At 38.4% G+C, this 21778-nt stretch overlaps 1 protein-coding gene across 4 annotated transcripts in view; it reads right to left on the bottom strand.

Moving 5' to 3' along the window:
• The window catches only part of polr2b (RNA polymerase II subunit B), a 38217-nt gene extending 29557 nt beyond the window's left edge, over window positions 1-8660 (bottom strand). The window contains exons 1-5 of one of the 4 annotated variants that reach the window (XM_061724695.1): window positions 8542-8660; window positions 4394-4466; window positions 2890-3040; window positions 1557-1669; window positions 851-1070 (exon numbers count right to left, since the gene is read on the bottom strand). In XM_061724695.1, coding sequence (XP_061580679.1) covers window positions 851-1070; window positions 1557-1669; window positions 2890-3040; window positions 4394-4466; window positions 8542-8560 — 576 coding nt within the window. In that variant the 5' untranslated portion in view covers window positions 8561-8660. Of the gene's footprint in view, window positions 1-850; window positions 1071-1556; window positions 1670-2616; window positions 2642-2687; window positions 2712-2757; window positions 2794-2889; window positions 3041-4393; window positions 4467-8541 lie in introns of those variants that run through there. The other 3 variants (XM_061724697.1, XM_061724698.1, XM_061724696.1) reach the window with 3 other exon arrangements.
• Between the last annotated feature and the right edge of the window lie 13118 nt (window positions 8661-21778).

The raw sequence follows: 21778 nt of genomic DNA, 5'->3' as shown, positions 1-21778 counted from the left end.
TACACCTGTACAGAACACCTGGAGACCAGGAACACAGGTGATACACCTGTACAGAACACCTGGAGACCAGGAACACAGGTGATACACCTGTACAGAACCAGGAACTTCAGGTATTTACAAATAAGACCATGTTGGGAAAAAAATTATAAATTAAAGCTGCAGCAGCGATGAACGGATGAACGGGCCCTTGCGCGTGCAATTTTCACCAATAAAAGGTCAAGGACTCAAACCTGAGTCTGATGACGCCACCCATGACTCTTTATATCAAACCATTCAAAAGTTATAGCAGAAAGTAGGAACTATCAAATAGGGACCAATCAGATGAAGGGTGGTCGCGCTTTTTGGCGTCTACCGTCGCCACGGTAACACTTTTGAAAGAGAAAAGTAATGCGCATAGTCGCAGGATGGAGACGCACATTTTGATGTATAACACACCTGGGTGCACGTTACGGTTCGGGCCGCATTAACGGCATAAATTGCGCCAAAATTACACAATTAATTCAAAATGGCCGACTTCCAGTTCGGTTTCGGCCATGGCGCCAAGAGACTTTTCTTTAAGTTGCAACATGATACAGGTGTGTACCGATTTTCGTGCATGTACGTCAAACCGTATTGTGGGGCTTGAGGCACAAAGTTTTCTAGGGGGCGCTGTTGAGCCATTAGGCCACGCCCATTTATGTAAACCATTAAATATCACATTTATCACCAGGACTGGCTTGGTGATAAATTTGGTGACTTTTGGGGTACGTTTAGGGGGAAAAAAGACCCTCATTTCCCTCAAACCAGGAACAAAGTTCCTACAGGGTGGGTCCGTCTCAGGTGTGTCTCAGGTATACCAGGTATGTCTCACCTTCTCAGAGCCGTTGATGATGAAGTATCCCCCCGGGTCCAGCGGACACTCGTTCAGCTCACACAGGTCTCTGTCCGTCAGGCCGCTGAGCAGGCAGTAGGTGGAGCGGAGCATGATGGGGATTTTCCCGATGAAGGTTTTCTGGTGCTGCGTCTGCAGCTGCTCCTCCCCCTCCTTGATGATGGTCTTGGTGATGTCCACGTAGAGGGGGGCCGAGTACCTGCACAGGTGAGTTACAGTATTTTCACGACCATCATGCACATATAAAGATCTTATTTTTTTTGAAAATGAGCTGCGTCGCCCGGCGGCGCCGCCGCAGCAGAGCGCGCCCGGCGGCGCCGCCGCAGCAGAGCGCGCCCGGCGGCGCAGCGTCACCAGGATTAAGATCAACAAGTTGATGGTTTGCAAGTGGAGGAAGCTGGAAAACAAACTCCAACAAGTGAAGACACAGCTGAGTTTCCAGACACGAGGTGGAAAGACTTGTGTGTGTGTTGTAAGGCGGTGCACCATGTGTGTATATATGTGTGTATGTGTGTAAGTGTGTGTGTGTGTTGTAGACAGAGCCTTTTCGTTCGGTGCGCCGTATCGTCGCGAAAATACAGTACAGGTGAAACAGGTGAGGTCTGAGGTGATACAGGTAAGACAGGTACAGGTGAGCAGGTGTCTCAGGTGAACAGGTAGACAGGTGAGTTCCAGGTGAACCTACGTGAGGTTCCGGAGCCGGGCCTCGTTGGGCATCATGGGGGACGGAGCTCCGTCTCTCTCCCAGTGGGTCGGCTTGGACAGGTAGATCTGCTCAAACTTCAGCAGGTACCGGGGCTGAGGAGAGACACAGGTGATCAGTACACATTACGGCTGGGCGATATATGGAGATTTTAATATATATCGATATATTTTCAAATGCGATATGGTACAAGACAATATCGTTTATATCGATTATTTAAAAAAATGTATATATTTTTTTTTAATGATTTTTCTATAGCTTATTTTGTGACAAATTGACTTGAATGTTTTATTTGAGATTGTCACAAATGTTTTGTTATTTGCACAACTGTCAACCTCAGTGGAAAAGTCTGCCTGTTACTGTCTACATTGTATTAATTACAGTGTATTTTAATTTAATTGTTATGCAGGAAAGGGATATTTGTTTTATTTTATTCAAGAAGCATTTTTATTCTATATATTCAGGCAGTTTATTTTTATTTCATGTGTTTTATACATGTTGATATTGTGCAGACCTCTGTTAATAAAGGAACCTGTGTGACATTTGGCACGAGGCTTTGTATTAAAACTGACTGTTTTTTTAAGAAATGAAGCTAACAGAGATGCTAACAGAGATGCTAACATAGATGCTAACATAGATGCTAACAGGGATGCAAACAGAGATGCTAACGGAGATGCTAACAGAGATGCTAACAGAGATGCTAACAGGGATGCAAACAGAGATGCTAAAGGAGATGCTAACAGAGATGCTAACAGAGAAGCTAACAGAGATGCAAACGGAGATGCTAACAGAGATGCTAACGGAGATGCTAACGGAGATGCTAACAGAGATGCTAACAGAGATGCTATGCTATAATGCTGTGGGGGAAACCCCAATTATGTCACAGAAAAAAATATGGATATATATCGAGTATCAACATTCAGCTAGAAAATATGGAGATATGACTTTTGGTCCATATCGCCCAGCCCTATTACACCTGGATCAGGACCTGGACCAGGACCAGAACCAGTTCTAACCCGGTTCTGGTTCTGGTTCTACTCACCGGCTCCTCCACCTCCCCCGACGTGTGCTGGTTCTGGTTCTGGTTCTAGTTCTGGTTCTGGTTCTACTCACCGGCTCCTCCACCTCCCCTGACGTGTGCTGGTTCTAGTTCTGGTTCTGGTTCTGGTCCAGTTCTACTCACCGGTTCCTCCACCTCCCCTGACGTGTGCTGGTTCTCGTTCTGGTTCTAGTTCTACCCGGTACTCACCGGTTCCTCCACCTCCCCTGACGTGTGCTGGTTCTCGTTCTGGTTCTAGTTCTACCCGGTACTCACCGGCTCCTCCACCTCCCCTGACGTGTGCTGGGCCTCGGCCTGCAGGTCGATGGGCGGAGCGTCTTCCACGATTCTCTGGACCGACATCTGGATGAACTCGTCGAAGGAATCCAGCTGCTGCCGGACCAGCCCCTTCTCGTCAAAATAAGAGCTGTAAAACAGGAAACAGCTGTCAAAATAAGAGCTGGAGGGAGGAAGGAGTCCAGCTGCTGCCGGACGAGGCCTTTCTCGTCAAAATAAGAGCTGGAAGACAGGAAACAGCTGTCAAAATAAGAGCTGCAGGGAGGAGAAACATGTCAAAATAAGAGCTGGAGGGAGGAAGGAGTCCAGCTGCTGCCGGACCAGCCCCTTCTCGTCAAAATAAGAGCTGCAGGAAGGAGAAACATGTCAAAATAAGAGCTGCAGGAAGGAGAAACCTGTCAAAATAAGAGCTGGAGGGAGGAAGGAGTCCAGCTGCTGCCGGACCAACAGCTGCAGGAAGGAGAAACATGTCAAAATAAGAGCTGCAAGACAGGAAACAGCTGTCAAAATAAGAGCTGGAGGAAGGAGAAACATGTCAAAATAAGAGCTGCAGGAAGGAGAAACATGTCAAAATAAGAGCTGGAGGGAGGACGGGGCCTCCACCTAACTTCTTGCCGCCTCCAGCATCAAAACTCCGACGCCATGAAAATAGTTATTTTGTGGGCGTTGGACTGGACGGATGTTATTTTGTTATTTTAACTGCAGTTGCAGCATTACGCCACCGTGAGGCGCTGTATCAAAGACTTGCACCAGAAGAAGAAATCGAGAATTATTTTCCGCGGTTTTCCGCTATTTGTTGTATTAAAAATGGGCGTCCTGGTTTTCCCCGGCTGTTCAAACAGGTAAATATTATTTCTTGTTCATTAAATAAGTTTCCTGGGCAGGAGGAGACGCAGGAGTGCAGGTGAAACGGTGCAGATAGTTAATGTTACAGGCAGTTAATGTAATAAATCATGTTACTGACGAGATGCAGGTATTTAGTCAGGGCTGAAAGTCGTGTATAAATATTCATGAACGGTGATAGAGGGTCAGAGTGCAGAGGGGAACGTTAGTCAGTTTCCAAGTCATTTTTTAGATAGTTTTTGTAATTGCCCCTCGGGGATAAATAAAGTTTTTCTGAATCTGAATTAGAAGAATATCAACGCCAACGTGTACGTGATTTAAACAGTTTTTATTAATCTTCACAGATCTTCTCAAACACAGAGCCGGTGGGTTTTCTCTTGTTCCATTGGCAGTTTTTTCTTCTTTTTTTTACTTTTTATTTTTGGTAAGATTGAGTTTTTATATTAGTATTTCTATTGTTAATAAAATAATGCTTTAACATGATAATTGTCATATTTTTAAAGATATTAGAACTTGTTGCTAGAGCCAGTAGAAGGTTTACCCGGACGAGTGTGATCAGGAAAAACCCGGGGCTATCTGGTTCTGGTTCTGGAACCAGTCAGACCTGATCCTGAACCCCGACCCGGTTCTGGTTCTGTACCTGATGACGATCCAGCAGGCCTCCTGCCACAGGTCCGGGGTGATCTCATCCTCGTCTTCATCGTATTGATTATCTGCAATCAATCATCAATAAACACGATCAGCAATCAATCAGTCATCAATAAACACGATCAGCAATCAAACAATCATCAATAAACACGATCAGCAATCAATCAGTCATCAATAAACACGATCAGCAATCAAACAATCATCAATAAACACGATCAGCAATCAAACAATCATCAATAAACACGATCAGCAATCAAACAATCATCAATAAACACGATCAGCAATCAAACAATCATCAATAAACACGATCAGCAATCAATCAGTCATCAATAAACACGATCAGCAATCAAACAATCATCAATAAACACGATCAGCAATCAATCAATCATCAATAAACACGATCAGCAATCAATCAGTCATCAATAAACACGATCAGCAATCAAACAATCATCAATAAACACGATCAGCAATCAAACAATCATCAATAAACACGATCAGCAATCAAACAATCATCAATAAACACGATCAGCAATCAAACAATCATCAATAAACACGATCAGCAATCAATCAGCCACGCACGGTCACGGCGTCACCGTGACGGCGTGTGCACGGCGTAGATTTGACGCAGAACCAGAACTCAGGCTTTAGATGTTGTTAAGAGAGTAGGTATTTGGGTGACATCATAAATAAATGAGGATGTTTGTGATGATGATGCTGTCAGCTCTCTGCTCAGGCTTTAGACGTTGTTAAGAGAGCAGGTATTTGGGTGACATCATAAATAAATGAGGATGTTTGTGATGATGATGATGATGTCAGCTCTCTGCTCAGGCTTTAGACGTTGTTAAGAGAGCAGGTATTTGGGTGACATCATAAATAAATGAGGATGTTTGTGATGATGATGATGATGTCAGCTCTCTGCTCAGGCCAACATGCTGCCCGTAGATTAAATAAGAGACTCTGAAAATTATTCATCGTTTTTATCCTTGCAAGGTATTTCTACAAAGATACAAAAGGACATTGAAGTGGTCTGCTCTTTTAGTAAACCGTCTGCAGAGACTTATGTCATTTATTTTAGTCTAGTCCCATCTCGTGTATTTTTTGGCAAGATATCTGTCACTAATTTCACGTATATTGACTCTGATTTCTCCCTCTCATATGAAAGTTTATTGTTTGGATTCTTTTCTTACACCTCTAGCAAAGCAAATCAGTTTTACATCATCAATTTAATTTTGTTACTTGCAAAATTTCATATTCACAAATCTAAATTCTCTAATCACATTAATCTTTCCCGGCCTTTAAAAATGAATTCAAGCAAAACATTGTAACAATCCAATATTGTAAAAATAGAAAAACCATCCAAACCACTGAGTTACTAGGTATAGCATGTTTATGAACTGATCTATAACTTCTGTCTGTGATTAATCCCCTGCATCAACTGTTTCTATATACCGTATTTTCTGGACTATAAGCCGCACCTGCATATAAGCTGCGTCCCTCTATTTAAAAAAAAAAAAAAAGATATGCAGCTGCAGATATTTCTGTTGTTAGATTAGATATTTAGATATTTCTGTTGTTAGATTAGATATTTACTACATGTACAGAAGGATTCTGAACTGTGAATGATGTACATGTTTGTACCTAAATAGATCTTTCCTAAACTTTTCCTAAACGGGACAGAACCAAGAGAAAATAACCGGTATTTATTTATCTGTTTATCTGTTTGAAATCTGCTTCTACTTCTATCTGCTAAAGAAGAAGTAGCGTATTCTTCTTTGCATTTATTTTGTCTTAGTTTTGATTCTAATTCCGGTTAGAGCGCACCCTAGTGGTGGAAGAAAAATCCACAGAATAGAAACCTTTGTATAAGCTGCACGGTTGAAAACCTATGAAAAAAGTAGCGGCTTACAGTCCAGAAAATACGGTAGGTTTGTTTTATAATGTATTGTTGACAATTTGAAATAAAGAATTGTGAAAAAAAATAAATGTTGCCCGTAGATTCCAGATGTGACAGCTGATGTTAAAGTAAATCTATTCAGAGCTGTTATTACCGTAACCTCTTTACAGTTTGCTCTGGTGTAATTAAACCACCAAAGCTACAGAAGTTGCAGGTTCATATAATGATGCGTTCAGGAATCATTCAGGATCCTCCTGAAGCTTCCAGGATGGAAAAGTGCAGGTGTTGTGCCAAAAAGTGATTCCTGCCAGAATCTGATTGCGGCCGCGGGAGCGCGCACAGCAGCCCGTTGAGGGATAACAGCCCATTGAGCGCGGATTAAACGGTCATAATATGCAGATATACACACCTGTACGTCCGCAATTATAGCAAAGGTATGTGTCTTACAAAGTGTAACGTTTGTTGTTACGTAATTATCACATCTGTGCCCAAAAGAAGTGTAGTTTGTAGCGAAATCAGCCGTGACAATGACGTGATAGACATGTCTCTATGTGCTTGGTATGTCTGATGCCTTTGTTTAGCCCTGTCTTTGGATATAAGACTATAATGAATGTGATTTATGGGTGTGTTTTCAATAAAGAATTCATCACTTTTGCAATATGTCTGCATTTTTTTTAAATCTGATCTGGGCTCTACATAGTATTTCCTCCCATCTTTGGATGTGCTTTGTACATCTAATATTATTGTTTATGCCTACTATAAAAAAAACAGACAGTTTTCACCTGCCAAAAATTGATTGAAGGCCAAATACAGTTGATGAAAAGTTGTTTCTGCCTAAATATGACTTGATCTCATCCTTGAGCTTCATATATAAATACTAGAGCTCACAGGACAACTTTTAACTCTTTAAAAGGAGCATTTCAACACAAAATAGGCAGAAACAACTTTTCATTAACTGTATTTGGCCTTCAATCAATTTTTGGCAGGTGAAAATGCCTATTTTGTGTTGTAATGCTCCTTTAAAAGAGTTAGATTTGTTAATTGTTGTGTCCCTTCCTTCCTTCCTGCTGAGGAACTTTACGTTTAAATGTGTCGACTCCATCAAACATCTGGACTACGGAAACATTGGAACAGATGTTTGCATGTATTTTAATGTGTGACCTGTAATGTTTATGTATTTTATATAGAACCTTTTGAGTCTGTAATAAAGTATTCATCAATAACTAAAAGCAGCTGAAGCTAATAAAAAAAAATAAATAAATATATATATATATATATATATATATATATATTCTATTGTTGCTTGAGAAAATCCATTAAAGGTGTCGATACTTCTTTGAATTCTTGTGTTTTACCTCTAATTACAGTTAGCTTTTCTAATGGAACATGTAAGAATTGTTAGATTACTTACTTTTTATTATTTCACCTCTTTTCTTATCATTTTATTTGTTATTTAACAACTTGTACTTTTTTATTATTTTACTTCTTTTCTAATCATTTTATTTGTTATTTGTTTTAATTGTGTCTTGCTGCTTTTAATGTTGATGTAAAGATATTTGAATGACCTTGTGTTGCTGCAGATAAACTCGACCTGTTAATTAATTGATGATGATAATAATAATAATAATAATAATAATAATAATAATAATAATAAAAATAATAATAAAAATAATAATTAAATATATAATAATAATAATAATATAATAATAACCATAGTAATATTAATATAATAATAATAATAATAATATTTAAATATCTAATAATTATAATAATAATAAATAATAATATTTAAATATATAATAATAATAATAATAATAATAATAATATTTGAATATATATAATAACGATAATAATAATAATACCAATAATATATAATAATACTATATAATAACATATAATAACAATAACAATAATAACAACAATAACAATAATAATAATAAGCTAATTAGCTGCGGCGGCTAAAGGCGCGCAGACTCATTAAAACTCATTAAAACTCATTATTCTTCATTAAAAACCACAGATTTACACCGAGCAACAAGGTGCTGATAAAGAGTCAGAAATACCGTCATTAATGAGTTTATAAAAGTGAAGGTTTTAGTTTCACATGTTTTAATGAGCAGCAGTTAGCATTAGCACCTGCCTGTAAACATCCATTAAACCGTTAAAATCCTCCAATAACCCCCCGTTAATCAGCCAAACACGCAGCTGCGGACTCGAACCCGCGACCCCGGACCCGCCCGGCTCACCTTCCTCCTGGTCGTACATGATTCTGTCCACAAAACACTTTAAAACTATTTAAAACGTTTAAAAGAAACAGAGAAACGACGTCGGCGTGCGGACACACTTCCGGCCTCCGCTCTTCTTCTATGGTTCAAAGATGTAGAACAACAGCAGTCGCAGCAGCAGCGCCCTCTGCGGCCGATGCTGGTACTGACACCACCGATTTAGATCTGATTTGAAGATTTGATTGCATGATAAATGCATGATAAAAAATTGAAAAAATATGGAGGATTTTTAAATAAATAAATGCACCATTAATTAATTAAAATGAGAATGAAATATATAATTAATTAATTAAATGTGTCATTAATTAATTAAAATTAGAATTAAATATGCCATTATTTGATTAAAATACAATTCATTATAAGTTAAAAAATATATGTATTATTTCAGCATTTAATTTTTTTTTTTTTTTTTTTTTTTTTTTTTTTTTTCTTTTTTTTTTACCTTGTCTGCACACATATTATTGATTGATACCATGACGGTAGAAACCAAAAGTGTATATATGTGCATTATTACTATATGTAATATATACATATATATACGCACACATATGCGTACACATACATAAATATACACATACAAACCCAGTGTTTTTTTTTTTTTTTTTTTTTTTGGAGGGGAGGGGGTGGGGGGGGGTGGTGACGACATCCACTGCCAATCCAGGAAGCAGGAACACACGGAGACACACGTCAAGCATTTAATTAATTAATGACACATTTAATTAATTAATGAGTTATGTATTTATTTAATTTTGGCACAAAAATCCTCCATAAAAAAACAGAAGACTATATATATATATATATATATATATATATATATATATATATATATATATATATATATATATATATATATATATATATATACATATATATATATATATACATATATATATATATATATTTGTTCTTACATCCGTTCCCTCAGATTCCTGCAACTAAACTTGGATGTACATTCCAATAAAGGTTAGGATAAATGATAACATGAACATGAAGTTTGACTTTTTGCACCATTACAATACTTATAGGCAACTAGTCATCATATCTGCTGCTCTCTGAAACACATGTTAATGCTCAATAGTACACATATATGCTTCTTTAATATATTTATATTAACACATGTTAATGCTCAATAGTACACATATATGCTTCTTTAATATATTTATATTAACACATGTTAATGCTCAATAGTACACATATATGCTTCTTTAATATATTTATATTAACACATGTTAATGCTCAATAGTACACATATATGCTTCTTTAATATATTTATATTAACACATGTTAATGCTCAATAGTACACATATATGCTTCTTTAATATATTTATATTAACATGTTAATGCTCAATAGTACACATATATGCTTCTTTAATATATTTATATTAACATGTTAATGCTCAATAGTACACATATATGCTTCTTTAATATATTTATATTAACACATGTTAATGCTCAATAGTACACATATATGCTTCTTTAATATATTTATATTAATGTTAATGCTCAATAGTACACATATATGCTTCTTTAATATATTTATATTAACACATGTTAATGCTCAATAGTACACATATATGCTTCTTTAATATATTTATATTAATGTTAATGCTCAATAGTACACATATATGCTCCTTTAATATATTTATATTAACACATGTTAATGCTCAATAGTACACATATATGCTTCTTTAATATATTTATATTAATGTTAATGCTCAATAGTACACATATATGCTTCTTTAATATATTTATATTAATGTTAATGCTCAATAGTACACATATATGCTTCTTTAATATATTTATATTAACACATGTTAATGCTCAATAGTACACATATATGCTTCTTTAATATATTTATATTAATGTTAATGCTCAATAGTACACATATATGCTTCTTTAATACATTTATATTAACACATGTAAATGCTCAATAGTACACATATATGCTTCTTTAATATATTTATATTAACATGTTAATGCTCAATAGTACACATATATGCTTCTTTAATATATTTATATTATACTAAGATACATTCATTTACAATGGCTTTTTCCCCCTTACATTACTTTTACTTTTATACTTTAAGTAGTTTTGAAACCAGTACTTTTATACTTTTACTTGAGTAAAAAACTAGCTGAGTAATGAATGGGAATACTGAAGACACCTCTGCAAAGGTGGCTGTCCTCCTCTGAGTTCTGCAGCGTGGACATTACCGGTATTTACCCGGTTATTACTGGTTATTACTGGTTATTACCAGTATTTACCAGTTATTACCAGTTATTACCAGTTATTACTGGTTATTACTGGTTATTGTTGAGACAGGGAGGGCTCGTTGTTTAAGAGCTGGACTGCTCTGGGGGCAAAGGTGGCTGTCCTCCTCTGAGTTCTGCAGCCAGACCCGCCTGGGAGATTTGTGAGGCCCTGTGCGAAATGGCCGTCGAGCGTTAGCGTAGCGAGCGCGCGCAAAATTTTGGGGTCTTTCAGGTCGGATCGGGTGTCTATATGCGCAATTTTAACTCTCCAATGATCAAAATACTGCATACCTTCCCCTGCCTCATCATCATCTCTTGCCTCGACGCGGGGCCCCATGGCTGCTGGAGACCCGGGCGGATCGGTGATTTTTGTAACAAATTTATCAAACGGGCCTTTCAGAGAGGCATTAAACTCTTCCATTTTCTTTAGTTCTTTTCTTTTTTCATCCCCTGATGGAAATTTCCTGATTCTGTCTCGTTCTCTCGACATTGTGTGACAGTTTGTTCCAACTCCACCGTCTGGATCAGAGCAGCTTGTGTCTGCGCTTGGTCTGATCTGGATCTGGATCTGGATCTGGACCTGGACCTGGACCTGGACCTGGACCTGGACCTGGACCTGGACCTGGACCTGGACCTGGACCTGGATCTGGACCTGGACCTGGACCTGGACCTGGTCCTGGACCTAGATCTGGACCTGATCTACAGGTGGATCTATCTGATCTACAGGTGGATCTCTCTGATGATTATAGATGTAAACTCATCCTCATGAGTTTACATCATGAGGATGAGAGCTGAGAGCTGGCTTGCTGATTGGGTAACGTATTGCGTCACGCATCACGTCACTTCCTGGTGTTTGCGGTCTGTGCTGCTGCCGTCTCACGGCGTTTGCAGGCTCAGATCTCTCCCGACTTTTTATCTAAAACTTAGACTGTTTTCTGGTAAAATAGCACTATATCTGGTACATTACTGTCTTTATTTCAACACTCGCTCATTTTCTCTTCCGTAACTTTCACTGTCACCAATCACCGATACATTTTCTGTCCGTTAGCCTCCGTTAGCATCTTAGCATGGCCGCTCCGGCTCCCACCGCTTCACCTCTTTCCTGCTCAGTGTGTGAAATGTTTAGTTATTCCTCTGCCTCCTTTAGTGAAGACGGTAAGTGCTTAAAGTGTAGTTCATTTGCAGGGCTGGAGGCGAGGCTCAGTCAGTTAGAGGTCCGGTTCGGCCAACTAAACCATAGTCCGAGAGCCTCCTCAGCTAACCAGGCTAAGCTAGCGGCGGACCGGCCCGTAGCAGCTGAGCGTAGCCGCTCCCCTGCAGCTCCCGAGCAGCCGGCCAGGCAGGGCAGCTGGGTGACGGTTCGGAGGAAGACTAGTCTTAAAGGGCTCACGGAACACCACCACCCGCTTCATGTCTCTAACCGTTTTTCCCCACTCAGCGACACATCTGTTGAGAAACCGACCCTGGTGATTGGAGACTCTATTGTGAGACATGTGAAGCCGACTCCAGAGACCTTAGTTAGGTGTATCCCGGGGGCCAGAGCGGGCGACATAGAAGCAAATTTGAAGCTACTGGCAAAGGGTAATCGTAAATATGGTAAAGTTATCATCAATGTCGGAGCTAACGACTCCCGTCTTCGCCAGTCGGAAGTAACCAGAATGAATATTGTCTCGGTGTGTAACTACGCCAAGACCATGTCGGACTCTGTAGGTTTTTCTGGCCCCCTCCCCAATCTGACCAGCGATGACATGTTTAGTCGCATGCTCTCGCTCCGCCGCTGGTTGTCTCAGTGGTGTTCAGAAAACGACGTGGACTTTATTGACAACTGGGAGACATTCTGGGGAAAGCCCGGTCTGATTAGAAGGGACGGCATTCATCCCACCCGGGATGGTGCAGCTCTTATGTCTAGAAATCTGGCCAATGTTATTAGACACTCCCCCTGACAATGCAGGGTCCAGGCCAGGATGCAGAGCTGTAGTTTAACAGGGCTGGAGGCGAGGCTTAGTCAGTTAGAGGTCCGGTTTGGCCAACTAGACCATAGTCCGATAGAATCCTCTGCGGACCGGCCCGTAGCAGCTGAGCGTAACCGCTCCCCTGCAGCTCCCCGGCAGCCGGCCAGGCAGGGCAGCTGGGTGACGGTTCGGAGGAAGGGTAGTCTTAAAGGGCTCACAGAACACCACCACCCGCTTCATGTGTCTAACCGTTTTTCCCCACTCAGCGACACATCTGTTGCTTCTCAAGGACCAACGCCTGCCAACAAAACTGTAGGATTGCATTATGTAATTAGCGACTCTAAAACTGTAGGATTACATGATATTGGCGACTCTGGCCAGGTGCCTAGCAAAATAGAAGTGGTTGCAGTTCCCCGCCCTCCAAAAGTTCACCAGGTGCAGCGTTATAGAGGCGTTAACCAAGATAACCTTGTAAAAATTAAAACCAATGCACATTTGGTACCAATTACAGACCGAAAAATTAGATGCGGACTACTAAATATACGATCATTAAGCTCTAAGTCTCTGTTAGTAAATGATATAATTACAGAGAGCAGGAGTGATATTTTCTGCTTAACAGAAACATGGTTACAGGAGGAAGAGTATGTTAGTTTGAATGAATCAACTCCGCCCGGCTACTTTAATCATCACATTCCTAGAAGCACGGGCCGAGGCGGAGGAGTCGCAGCAATTTATAACTCCGATCTCCAAACAAAAATTGAACCTAAGTGCAACTATAATACATTTGAAAGCCTCATGCTTGGTCTGAAATTTCCGAGCCGGAAATCAGAGAAGCCAGTTGTGTTAGTGGTAGTGTACCGGCCCCCTGCTGGTGCGTATCTGGAGTTTTTATCTGAATTTTCAGATTTCCTTTCTGGATTATTGATCAGCACAGATAAATTCATCATAGTGGGTGATTTTAACATTCATATGGATGTTGAAAGCGATAATCTTAAATTAGCCTTCGATTCTCTTCTAGAATCAATGGGTATCTCACAAAAAGTGGATAAACCGACGCACTGTTTTAATCATACTCTCGATCTCGTTCTCACCTACGGTGTTGAAACTGATGGTCTGTTGGTGTCACCTGTAAACTCCCTTTTATCCGACCATTACTTAATAACGTTTGAATTTAATTTTGTTGATGTTGAAGTGCAAAATAGGAGGTATTATTTTAGCAGATGTTTGTCTGATGAAGTTATTGTTAAATTTAGGGAGGCCATTGCTTATCTTACGACAGTGCGAAATAGAAATAGTGATGTAGTCGAGGCCAGTGACCTGGGTTCTACCTCTGCAGATGTTGATTTCCTTGCTAGTAACACTGCTGATTTGTTGCATTCAGCTTTAGATGAAGTTGCTCCTTTGAAAAGGAGGGTTTCTAGCCACAGGAGCTTAACTCCCTGGTATAATTCAGATATCCGCATGTTGAAACAAAACGTGCGTAAAATGGATAGGAAGTGGTACTCTTGTAGGTCTGTAGACTCTCATCGTGAATGGAAAGATATTCTAATAGTATATAAAAAAGCCATTCGCAAAGCCAGAACAGCTTATTATTCAACGTTGATAGAGGATAACAAAAGTAACCCACGTTTTCTGTTCAGCACTGTAGCCAGGCTGACAAAGAGTCACAACTCTGTTGAGCCGTGCATTCCTGCAGCTCTCAGTAGTGAGGACTTTATGAGCTTCTTTAACAGTAAAGTCCCGAGAATTAGAGAAGAAATCAACCAGCCGGTTGTAGGTGTTTCTTCAGCTTTAGCGACTTCCCTAGGCTCTGACTTGTCTCTAGACTGTTTTGATCCTATAGACCTCCCTGAGCTGACCTCACTCGTTAATAGAGCTAAGTCTACCACATGTATGTTAGACCCCATCCCGACTCCACTATTCAAACATATTTTTTCTCTTATTGGTACGACAATACTGGACCAAATTAACTTATCCCTAAGTTTAGGATATGTACCACAGGTTTTCAAAGTCGCAGTAATTAAACCTTTACTTAAAAAACCTTCTCTTGACCCAGACACCTTAGCTAATTATAGACCAATTTCCAACCTTCCATTTGTGTCTAAAATTCTGGAAAAGGCAGTTTCAAGCCAGTTATGTGACTATTTGTATAGAAATGATCTGTTTGAAGTCTTTCAGTCAGGGTTCAGAATGCATCATAGCACAGAGACAGCACTGGTTCGAGTCACGAATGACCTCCTTATGGCCTCAGATAAGGGATTAGTGTCCATACTGGTTCTACTGGGCCTCAGATAAGGGATTAGTGTCCATACTGGTTCTACTGGACCTCAGATAAGGGATTAGTGTCCATACTGGTTCTACTGGACCTCAGATAAGGGATTAGTGTCCATACTGGTTCTACTGGACCTCAGATAAGGGATTAGTTTCCATACTGGTTCTACTGGACCTCAGTGCTGCTTTTGACACTATAGATCATGGCATTTTACTGCACAGGTTAGAGCATGTTGTTGGGATTAAAGGGACAGCTCTACGTTGGTTTAAATCATATCTATCTGACAGGTTCCAGTTTGTTCATGTACATGAGGTTTCTTCAGAACAGTCGAGGGTCTGTTATGGTGTTCCGCAGGGTTCAGTGCTAGGGCCAATCTTGTTCAGTTTATACATGCAGCCGTTGGGAAGTATAATCCAGAATCACGGCATACACTTTCATTGTTATGCTGATGATACGCAGCTCTATTTGTCTATGAAGCCGGATGAAACAGAACCGTTAGTTAAACTTCAGGCATGTCTTAGGGACATCAAGGACTGGATGTCCAGAAATTTCCTGCTTCTAAATTCAGATAAAACAGAGGTTATCATTCTTGGTCCAGAGCATCTTAGGAAGGGATTAGATGGTGTTGCGATGGCTTCCAGTGCAACTGTGAGAAATCTTGGTGTTATTTTCGATCAGGATTTGTCGTTTAAACCATATGTGAATCAGGTTTGTAAAATAGCCTTTTTCCATCTCCGTAATATTGCAAAGATTAGGAAAATCCTCTCACAGAGTGATGCAGAAAAACTAGTTCATGCGTTTGTATCTTCTAGACTAGATTACTGTAATGTGTTGTTAGCAGGATGTCCAAGTAATTTGCTGAATAGGCTCCAGCTGATCCAGAATGCAGCAGCACGAGTACTGACAGGAATTAGCAGGAGAGACCACGTCTCTCCAGTGTTAGCGTCGCTCCATTGGTTACCCGTAAAATTCAGAATCCAATTTAAAATTGTATTACTTGCGTATAAAGCCCAAAACGGCTTAGCTCCGCATTATTTGCAAGACCTGATAGTGCCTTATGTTCCTGTCAGAGCTCTCCGTTCTCAGAGTGCAGGTTTACTTGTAGTTCCTAGAGTATCTAAATGTAGATTTGGAGGGCGGGCGTTCTGCTATCAGGCGCCACTACTATGGAACCAACTTCCAATCTGGGTTAAGGAGGCTGACACCACCTCCACCTTTAAAACTAAACTTAAAACATTTCTGTTTAGTAAAGCCTATAGTTAGTGTTTAGTAAACCTCTAGCTGGTGTTGGTAAATCTCTAGGTAGTGTAAACTTTAGTGTGTCAGAGTCGCTCCTGTAGTTTCTCGTGCTGGCCCCCCCTTCTCCTCCCTTTTCTCTCTTTTGTCCATGTTGCAGCATCCTTTGCCGGACACCGGAACCTGCAGGTGGTCGTGGGTGGCTTGTAGCTTGCATTACGGAGCACAAGTCTTTCCCCGACCCTGCACCCCAACCTGGGACTTGCTGATTGGGCCGGAGCTTCGGGAGCTGTGTGCTGGCCTGCGGTCCCCACCCCTGGTCATCCCGTTGCTGCCCCCCCCTTCTCCTCCCTTTTCTCTCTTTTGTCCTGCAGGTGGCCGTGGGTGGCTTGTAGCTTGCATTACGGAGCACAAGTCTTTTCCTGACCCTGCACCCCAACCTGGGACTTGCTGATTGGGCCGGAGCTTCGGGAGCTGTGTGCTGGCCTGCGGTCCCCACCCCCGGTCATCCCGTTGCTGCTTCCACCTGCCTGCTGTGCTGTTGCCGTCCCTGACCCACCAGTCTGGCCCTCGGCAGGAGGGTCCCCCCTGATGAGCCTGGTCCTGCTCAAGGTTTCTTCCTCCTAAAGGGGAGTTTTTCCTTGCCACTGTTTGGCTTAAGGTTTTTCTCCCACTAGGGGAGTTTTTACCTGCCATTGTTTATGTAATAACTGCTCGGGGGTCATGTTCTGGGTATGGGTCTCTGTAAAGCGTCTAGAGACAACTCTGTTGTATTAGACGCTATATAAATAAAATTGAATTGAATTGAATTGAATGATTATAGATGTAAACTCATCCTCATACATGATTATAGATGTAAACTCATCCTCATGATTATAGATGTAAACTCATCCTCATGATTATAGATGTAAACTCATCCTCATGATTATAGATGTAAACTCATCCTCATGATTATAGATGTAAACTCATCCTCATGATTATAGATGTAAACTCATCCTCATGATTATAGATGTAAACTCACCCTCATGATTATAGATGTAAACTCATCCTCATGATTATAGATGTAAACTCATCCTCATGATTATAGATGTAAACTCATCCTCATGATTATAGATGTAAACTCATCCTCATGATTATAGATGTAAACTCATCCTCATGATTATAGATGTAAACTCATCCTCATGATTATAGATGTAAACTCATCCTCATGATTATAGATGTAAACTCATCCTCATGATTATAGATGTAAACTCATCCTCATGATTATAGATGTAAACTCATCCTCATGATTATAGATGTAAACTCATCCTCATGATTATAGATGTAAACTCACCCTCATGATTATAGATGTAAACTCATCCTCATGATTATAGATGTAAACTCATCCTCATGATTATAGATGTAAACTCATCCTCATGATTATAGATGTAAACTCATCCTCATGATTATAGATGTAAACTCATCCTCATGATTATAGATGTAAACTCATCCTCATGATTATAGATGTAAACTCATCCTCATGATTACAGATGTAAACTCATCCTCATACATGATTATAGATGTAAACTCATCCTCATGATTATAGATGTAAACTCATCCTCATGATTATAGATGTAAACTCATCCTCATGATTATAGATGTAAACTCATCCTCATGATTATAGATGTAAACTCATCCTCATGATTATAGATGTAAACTCATCCTCATGATTATAGATGTAAACTCATCCTCATGATTATAGATGTAAACTCATCCTCATGATTACAGATGTAAACTCATCCTCATACATGATTATAGATGTAAACTCATCCTCATGATTATAGATGTAAACTCATCCTCATGATTACAGATGTAAACTCATCCTCATACATGATTATAGATGTAAACTCATCCTCATGATTATAGATGTAAACTCATCCTCATACATGATTATAGATGTAAACTCATCCTCATGATTATAGATGTAAACTCATCCTCATGATTATAGATGTAAACTCATCCTCATGATTATAGATGTAAACTCATCCTCATGATTATAGATGTAAACTCATCCTCATGATTATAGATGTAAACTCATCCTCATGATTATAGATGTAAACTCATCCTCATGATTATAGATGTAAACTCATCCTCATGATTATAGATGTAAACTCATCCTCATGATTATAGATGTAAACTCATCCTCATGATTATAGATGTAAACTCATCCTCATGATTATAGATGTAAACTCATCCTCATGATTATAGATGTAAACTCATCCTCATGATTATAGATGTAAACTCATCCTCATGATTATAGATGTAAACTCATCCTCATGATTATAGATGTAAACTCATCCTCATGATTATAGATGTAAACTCATCCTCATGATTATAGATGTAAACTCATCCTCATGATTATAGATGTAAACTCATCCTCATGATTATAGATGTAAACTCATCCTCATACATGATTATAGATGTAAACTCATCCTCATGATTATAGATGTAAACTCATCCTCATGATTATAGATGTAAACTCATCCTCATGATTATAGATGTAAACTCATCCTCATGATTATAGATGTAAACTCATCCTCATACATGATTATAGATGTAAACTCATCCTCATGATTATAGATGTAAACTCATCCTCATGATTATAGATGTAAACTCATCCTCATACATGATTATAGATGTAAACTCATCCTCATGATTATAGATGTAAACTCATCCTCATACATGATTATAGATGTAAACTCATCCTCATGATTATAGATGTAAACTCATCCTCATGATTATAGATGTAAACTCATCCTCATGATTATAGATGTAAACTCATCCTCATGATTATAGATGTAAACTCATCCTCATACATGATTATAGATGTAAACTCATCCTCATGATTATAGATGTAAACTCATCCTCATGTTTATAGATGTAAACTCATCCTCATGATTATAGATGTAAACTCATCCTCATGATTATAGATGTAAACTCATCCTCATGATTATAGATGTAAACTCATCCTCATGATTATAGATGTAAACTCATCCTCATGATTATAGATGTAAACTCATCCTCATACATGATTATAGATGTAAACTCATCCTCATGATTATAGATGTAAACTCATCCTCATGATTATAGATGTAAACTCATCCTCATACATGATTATAGATGTAAACTCATCCTCATGATTATAGATGTAAACTCATCCTCATGATTATAGATGTAAACTCATCCTCATGATTATAGATGTAAACTCATCCTCATGATTATAGATGTAAACTCATCCTCATGATTATAGATGTAAACTCATCCTCATGATTATAGATGTAAACTCATCCTCATGATTATAGATGTAAACTCATCCTCATGATTATAGATGTAAACTCATCCTCATGATTATAGATGTAAACTCATCCTCATGATTATAGATGTAAACTCATCCTCATGATTATAGATGTAAACTCATCCTCATGATTATAGATGTAAACTCATCCTCATGATTATAGATGTAAACTCATCCTCATGATTATAGATGTAAACTCATCCTCATACATGATTATAGATGTAAACTCATCCTCATGATTATAGATGTAAACTCATCCTCATGATTATAGATGTAAACTCATCCTCATACATGATTATAGATGTAAACTCATCCTCATGATTATAGATGTAAACTCATCCTCATGATTATAGATGTAAACTCATCCTCATGATTATAGATGTAAACTCATCCTCATGATTATAGATGTAAACTCATCCTCATGATTATAGATGTAAACTCACCCTCATGATTATAGATGTAAACTCATCCTCATGATTATAGATGTAAACTCATCCTCATGATTATAGATGTAAACTCATCCTCATACATGATTATAGATGTAAACTCATCCTCATGATTATAGATGTAAACTCATCCTCATACATGATTATAGATGTAAACTCATCCTCATGATTATAGATGTAAACTCATCCTCATGATTATAGATGTAAACTCATCCTCATGATTATAGATGTAAACTCATCCTCATGATTATAGATGTAAACTCATCCTCATACATGATTATAGATGTAAACTCATCCTCATGATTATAGATGTAAACTCATCCTCATGATTATAGATGTAAACTCATCCTCATGATTATAGATGGAAACTCATCCTCATACATGATTATAGATGTAAACTCATCCTCATGATTATAGATGTAAACTCATCCTCATGATTATAGATGTAAACTCATCCTCATGATTATAGATGTAAACTCATCCTCATGATTATAGATGTAAACTCATCCTCATGATTATAGATGTAAACTCATCCTCATACATGATTATAGATGTAAACTCATCCTCATGATTATAGATGTAAACTCATCCTCATGATTATAGATGTAAACTCATCCTCATGATTATAGATGTAAACTCATCCTCATGATTATAGATGTAAACTCATCCTCATGATTATAGATGTAAACTCATCCTCATGATTATAGATGTAAACTCATCCTCATGATTATAGATGTAAACTCATCCTCATGATTATAGATGTAAACTCATCCTCATGATTATAGATGTAAACTCATCCTCATGATTATAGATGTAAACTCATCCTCATGATTATAGATGTAAACTCATCCTCATGATTATAGATGTAAACTCATCCTCATGATTATAGATGTAAACTCATCCTCATGATTATAGATGTAAACTCATCCTCATACATGATTATAGATGTAAACTCATCCTCATACATGATTATAGATGTAAACTCATCCTCATGATTATAGATGTCCTCATGATTATAGATGTAAACTCATCCTCATACATGATTATAGATGTAAACTCATCCTCATGATTATAGATGTAAACTCATCCTCATGATTATAGATGTAAACTCATCCTCATGATTATAGATGTAAACTCATCCTCATACATGATTATAGATGTAAACTCATCCTCATGATTATAGATGTAAACTCATCCTCATGATTATAGATGTAAACTCATCCTCATACATGATTATAGATGTAAACTCATCCTCATGATTATAGATGTAAACTCATCCTCATGATTATAGATGTAAACTCATCCTCATGATTATAGATGTAAACTCATCCTCATGATTATAGATGTAAACTCATCCTCATGATTATAGATGTAAACTCATCCTCATGATTATAGATGTAAACTCATCCTCATGATTATAGATGTAAACTCATCCTCATGATTATAGATGTAAACTCATCCACATGATTATAGATGTAAACTCATCCTCATGATTATAGATGTAAACTCATCCTCATACATGATTATAGATGTAAACTCATCCTCATGATTATAGATGTAAACTCATCCTCATGATTATAGATGTAAACTCATCCTCATGATTATAGATGTAAACTCATCCTCATGATTATAGATGTAAACTCATCCTCATGATTATAGATGTAAACTCATCCTCATACATGATTATAGATGTAAACTCATCCTC

This window comes from Cololabis saira, chromosome 7 (assembly GCF_033807715.1).
Source record: "Cololabis saira isolate AMF1-May2022 chromosome 7, fColSai1.1, whole genome shotgun sequence".
Lineage (NCBI taxonomy): Eukaryota > Metazoa > Chordata > Actinopteri > Beloniformes > Belonidae > Cololabis > Cololabis saira.
This window is presented reverse-complemented; position numbering and strand designations above follow the sequence as displayed.